At 61.0% G+C, this 4,601-nt stretch overlaps 1 protein-coding gene across 1 annotated transcript; it reads left to right on the top strand.

Annotated features, from left to right (window-relative positions):
• The first annotated feature begins 232 nt into the window (after positions 1-232).
• On the top strand, positions 233-3,772 carry ACTB (actin beta). Its single transcript, XM_047837759.1, has 6 exons — positions 233-390; positions 1,114-1,242; positions 1,424-1,663; positions 2,108-2,546; positions 2,636-2,817; positions 2,938-3,772. Exons 2-6 carry the CDS (start codon positions 1,120-1,122, stop codon positions 3,079-3,081), a joined length of 1,128 nt encoding a protein of 375 aa, XP_047693715.1. The 5' UTR covers positions 233-390; positions 1,114-1,119; the 3' UTR covers positions 3,082-3,772.
• Positions 3,773-4,601: the final 829 nt, after the last annotated feature.

The raw sequence follows: 4,601 nt of genomic DNA, 5'->3' as shown, positions 1-4,601 counted from the left end.
CGGGGCGGCCCATGGGCCCAGCACCCAAGTGCGGCCAACGCCAAAACTCTCTCCCTCCTCCTCTTCCTCAATCTCGCTCTCGCTCTCTCCCAGCCCGGCTCGTTCTCTCTCTCTCTCCCTCTTTTTTTTTTTTTTTTTTTTGCAAAAGGAGGGGAGTGGGGGTAAAAAAATGCTGCACTGTGCGGCGAGGCCGGTGAGTGAGCGGCGCGGGGCCAATCAGCGCACGCCGTTCCGAAAGTTGCCTTTTATGGCTCGAGCTGCCGCGGCGCCGCCCTATAAAACCCGGCGACGCGACGCACAGCCACAGCCGAGACCGCGTCCACTCCGCGAGCACAGGCCCCTCGCCCTCGCCGCTCCTCCGTCGCCGCCGCCGGTTTACACCGCTCTCAGGTAAGGCTCCGGGCCGGCCGGGAGCACGGCGGCCCCGCGCCTCTTCCTTCTCGGGGTGGAAGAGCCCCTCGGCCACCGGCCTCGCTCCGGGAGAGCCGCCGGGCGCGGGCAGTGGGGCTCTCGCGCCCCTCGATCGGGCCGGGGCTGCGCTCATGTCGCGCGCCCCCGGGGTGCTTGCGGCCCAGGCCAGGGCGGCCGCGGGTCTTTGTCCGGCAGCGGGCGGTTTGCTTGCTCTGGCGGCACGGTGGGTGGGTGGGCGCGGCGGGTCCGCCGGCAGGGTGGGGGCTGGGGACATGGCTGCGCGTGCGCGTGCGCGCTCGGGGCCCGGAGCCGCGGCCAGGGTGAGGGCGGCGCGGCCGGCCGGAAGGGGTGGGGTCGCCGCGGCGCTAGAGCGCCTGCGCGCACTTCCTCCCCGCGCCGCCGGCTCCCGCGGGCGTGGCCGCCGCGCGCCTGGCCGGCCGGCGTTTTTTAAACGGGGCGGAGGCGGAGCTTGCCCCGGGTGTGGGGAGGGGGCGGGGGCCTGGCTTCCTGCCGCGCGCCGCGGGGCCGCCTCCAACCAGCGTTTGCCTTTTATGGTAATAACGCTGCCGGCCGAGCTGCCTTTGTCCCCGTTGTGGGCGCGCACCGGCGCCCCCTGGCGGCTCGAGGCCGCGGAGCGCCGGAAGTGGGCAGGGCGGGGGCGGCCCCACCCGACCCCCGACTCAGGCGAGGCTCTTCCCGCAGTTCGCCATGGATGATGATATTGCTGCGCTCGTGGTCGACAACGGCTCCGGCATGTGCAAGGCCGGCTTCGCAGGCGACGATGCCCCACGGGCCGTCTTCCCTTCCATCGTGGGGCGCCCCCGGCACCAGGTAGGGTTCCAGCCTGGGCTTTTGACTTGGGGAGGGGGTGGGGCCTCCACTCCCGGGAACAGGCGCTACCAGGCACGAGGGCCCCTTCGCAGGGGAGGCCCTGCCCTGTCCTTGGTTCTCGGGGGGGGGGGGGGGGGTCGATGGCCCTGGGCTCGCGCTGACCTCTCCTCTCGCTCCGTAGGGCGTGATGGTGGGTATGGGCCAGAAGGACTCCTACGTGGGCGATGAGGCCCAGAGCAAGAGGGGCATCCTGACCCTGAAGTACCCCATCGAGCACGGTATTGTCACCAACTGGGACGACATGGAGAAGATCTGGCATCACACTTTCTACAATGAGCTGCGTGTGGCCCCCGAGGAGCACCCAGTGCTGCTGACCGAGGCCCCCCTGAACCCCAAGGCCAACCGTGAGAAGATGACCCAGGTCAGTGGCCCGCTGGCCTTTCGTGGGCGGCCACCCCCGTCCTTCCTTGCTCTTCTGTGCCCTTTCTTACTTGTTCTCTCTTCTGCCGTTCTCCTAGGACTTTCTTCTCTGACCTGAGTCTCCTTTGGAACTCTGCAGGTTCTATTTGCTTTTTCCCAGATGGAATCTTTTTCTGGTGTTTGCCTTTCTGATTAGGTGTTTGAGGCTATAAAACGCTGTGGGTGTAGGTACTAACACTGGCTCGCGAGACAAAGCCAACGAGGCTGGTTGTCAAGCGGTCTTGGAGTGTGTATTTTAGTAGGTGCACAGTAGGTCTGAAGTGAATCCCCATCCCGGGATCCCCAGCACATTTAGCTGTGTTTTTGCACTTTTCTGCATGTCCCCAGTCTGGCCTGGCTGCCTCTGGTGGTTTGCCGAGCGTGACAGGGGCTCTTCTCCTTACAGATCATGTTCGAGACCTTCAACACCCCGGCCATGTACGTGGCCATCCAGGCCGTGCTGTCCCTGTACGCCTCTGGCCGCACCACCGGCATCGTGATGGACTCCGGGGACGGGGTCACCCACACTGTGCCCATCTACGAGGGGTACGCCCTGCCCCACGCCATCCTGCGTCTGGACCTGGCTGGCCGGGACCTGACGGACTACCTCATGAAGATCCTCACGGAGCGCGGCTACAGCTTCACCACCACCGCCGAGCGGGAAATTGTGCGTGACATCAAGGAGAAGCTCTGCTACGTGGCCTTGGACTTCGAGCAGGAGATGGCCACCGCCGCGTCCTCGTCCTCCCTGGAGAAGAGCTACGAGCTGCCCGACGGGCAGGTGATCACCATCGGCAACGAGCGGTTCCGCTGCCCCGAGGCGCTCTTCCAGCCTTCCTTCCTGGGTAAGTGAGCCGGCCTTCCTGGCCCTCCCGCAGAGGGGTCCCCCTCGTGGCCACCCCGGAAGCTAAGTCTGGCTTCGGTTTCCTCTCAGGCATGGAATCCTGTGGTATCCACGAAACTACCTTCAACTCCATCATGAAGTGCGACGTCGACATCCGCAAGGACCTCTACGCCAACACGGTGCTGTCTGGGGGGACCACCATGTACCCCGGCATCGCTGACCGGATGCAGAAGGAGATCACCGCCCTGGCGCCCAGCACGATGAAGATCAAGGTGGGTGCTGGCCCAGCCTGAGCTGGCCTGGGCGCGTGGCGTGGGGTGGGCCGGGGGCGGGCTCTCCCGGCCGCGCCCCCTCCACCTGCCGGGCTGCTGACCGCCCCCTTCTCTCTCCAGATCATCGCACCCCCTGAGCGCAAGTACTCCGTGTGGATCGGTGGCTCCATCCTGGCCTCGCTGTCCACCTTCCAGCAGATGTGGATCAGCAAGCAGGAGTATGACGAGTCCGGCCCCTCCATCGTCCACCGCAAATGCTTCTAGGCGGACTGTTACTTTAGTTGCGTTACACCCTCTCTTGACAAAACCTAACTTGCGCAGAAAACAGATGAGATTGGCATGGCTTTATTTGTTTTTCGGTTTTTTTTTTTTGGGTTTTTAAAAATTTTTTTTTGTTTTTGGATTTTGTTTTTCGGTTTTGTTTTTTGTTTTGTTTTTTTTTTTTTGTTTTGTTTTTTTTTTTTTGGCGCTTGACTCAGGATTTAAAAACTGGAACGGCGAAGGTGACAGCAGCTGGTTGGAGCGAGCACCCCCACAGTTCTACGGTGTGGCCGAGGACCTTGACTGTACATTGTTCTTTTTTTTTTTTAATAGTCATTCCAAATACCGTGAGATGCATTGTTACAGGAAGTCCCTTGCCTTCCCAAAAGCCACCCCATTTCTCCCTGAGGAGAAGGGCCAGTCCTCGCCCAAGTCCACACAGGCGAGGGTGATAACATTGCTTTGGTGTAAATTATGTAGTCCAAATTTTTTTTAATCTTCGCCTTAATACTTGTTCTTTTTGTTTTATTTCGAATGGTCTGCCATCGTGGTCCCCCTTTTTTGTCCCCCCCCCCCAATTTCAGATGTATGAAGGCTTTTGGTCTCCCTGGGAGTGGGGTTGAGGCACAGGCAGCCAGGGCTTCCCTGTACACTGACTTGAGACCAGATCAATAAAGTGCACACCTTAAAGAGAGAAGATGTGGCTTCTTGGGTATTGGGGAGAAGGGTGGGGCAGCGGGGACCAAGCCTTCCCTACCACGAAGGGAAGGGGGTTCGAGGTGCATCTAACCCTGACATCGAATAGTCTTGGGGTGGGATATGGGTAGGAGGGAGTTAGATCCTGGCCTGGCCCTCTAGCTATCCACCATGTACCCCTATTTCTCGGAGTTCTGAGGTCCAGATGCTTCAGGAAAGAGGGGTCTTGGACTGTGTGGAAGGGGAGGACAGTGGTCCATGGAGCCTCCATTCAGTGGAGGGTTCTTTGGAGAGGGCCCCCTGAACTTGGTGTCCTTTGGAAGAGTGGGCTCCTAGGCAGCACAATTCTTTGTCTTCGTCCTTGGCCTTCCTGAGGGGCCTGGGACACTGAGGGTGGGGCTTGGGGTTCCACATTTACTGCCAGCTTACCTGGACCGGTATTTCGGACACAACCAAAGGTATTTTGTAGGATTCTGCAGGGCAGCTCCGTGGTTGGGGGAGGGCATGTCAGCTTGGCCGAGAATGCCCCAGTTCCTCTGGGGGAGAGCTCTGGGTTCTGCCTCGTGCCTTCCTGAGCACTCCGGGCCCAGTTTTCTTCAAGCTCAGGCTTGACCTAGTTCTCCCAAGACCCTGCAGGGGCAGGGTCTGCCTGGCACTGGAGGTCAGCTTGGTAATGGAGTGCCCTGAGTGAAAGCCAAGGGCCGGCCTGGCTTCCCTCAGCTCCAAGCTGCCACTGGGAGGGAGAGTGGGTGGGGACCTTCATGCAGGATGCCGCTTGGCTTTTGTATCTCTAGAGACTGAGTGCCCCCCAGTCCATCCAGATTTGA

The sequence above is a fragment of the Prionailurus viverrinus genome, chromosome E3 (genome assembly GCF_022837055.1).
Source record: "Prionailurus viverrinus isolate Anna chromosome E3, UM_Priviv_1.0, whole genome shotgun sequence".
In the NCBI taxonomy this organism is placed as follows: Eukaryota; Metazoa; Chordata; class Mammalia; order Carnivora; family Felidae; genus Prionailurus; species Prionailurus viverrinus.
The sequence above is the reverse complement of the archived record's forward strand: the minus strand, read 5'-3'. Positions and strand labels throughout refer to the sequence as shown.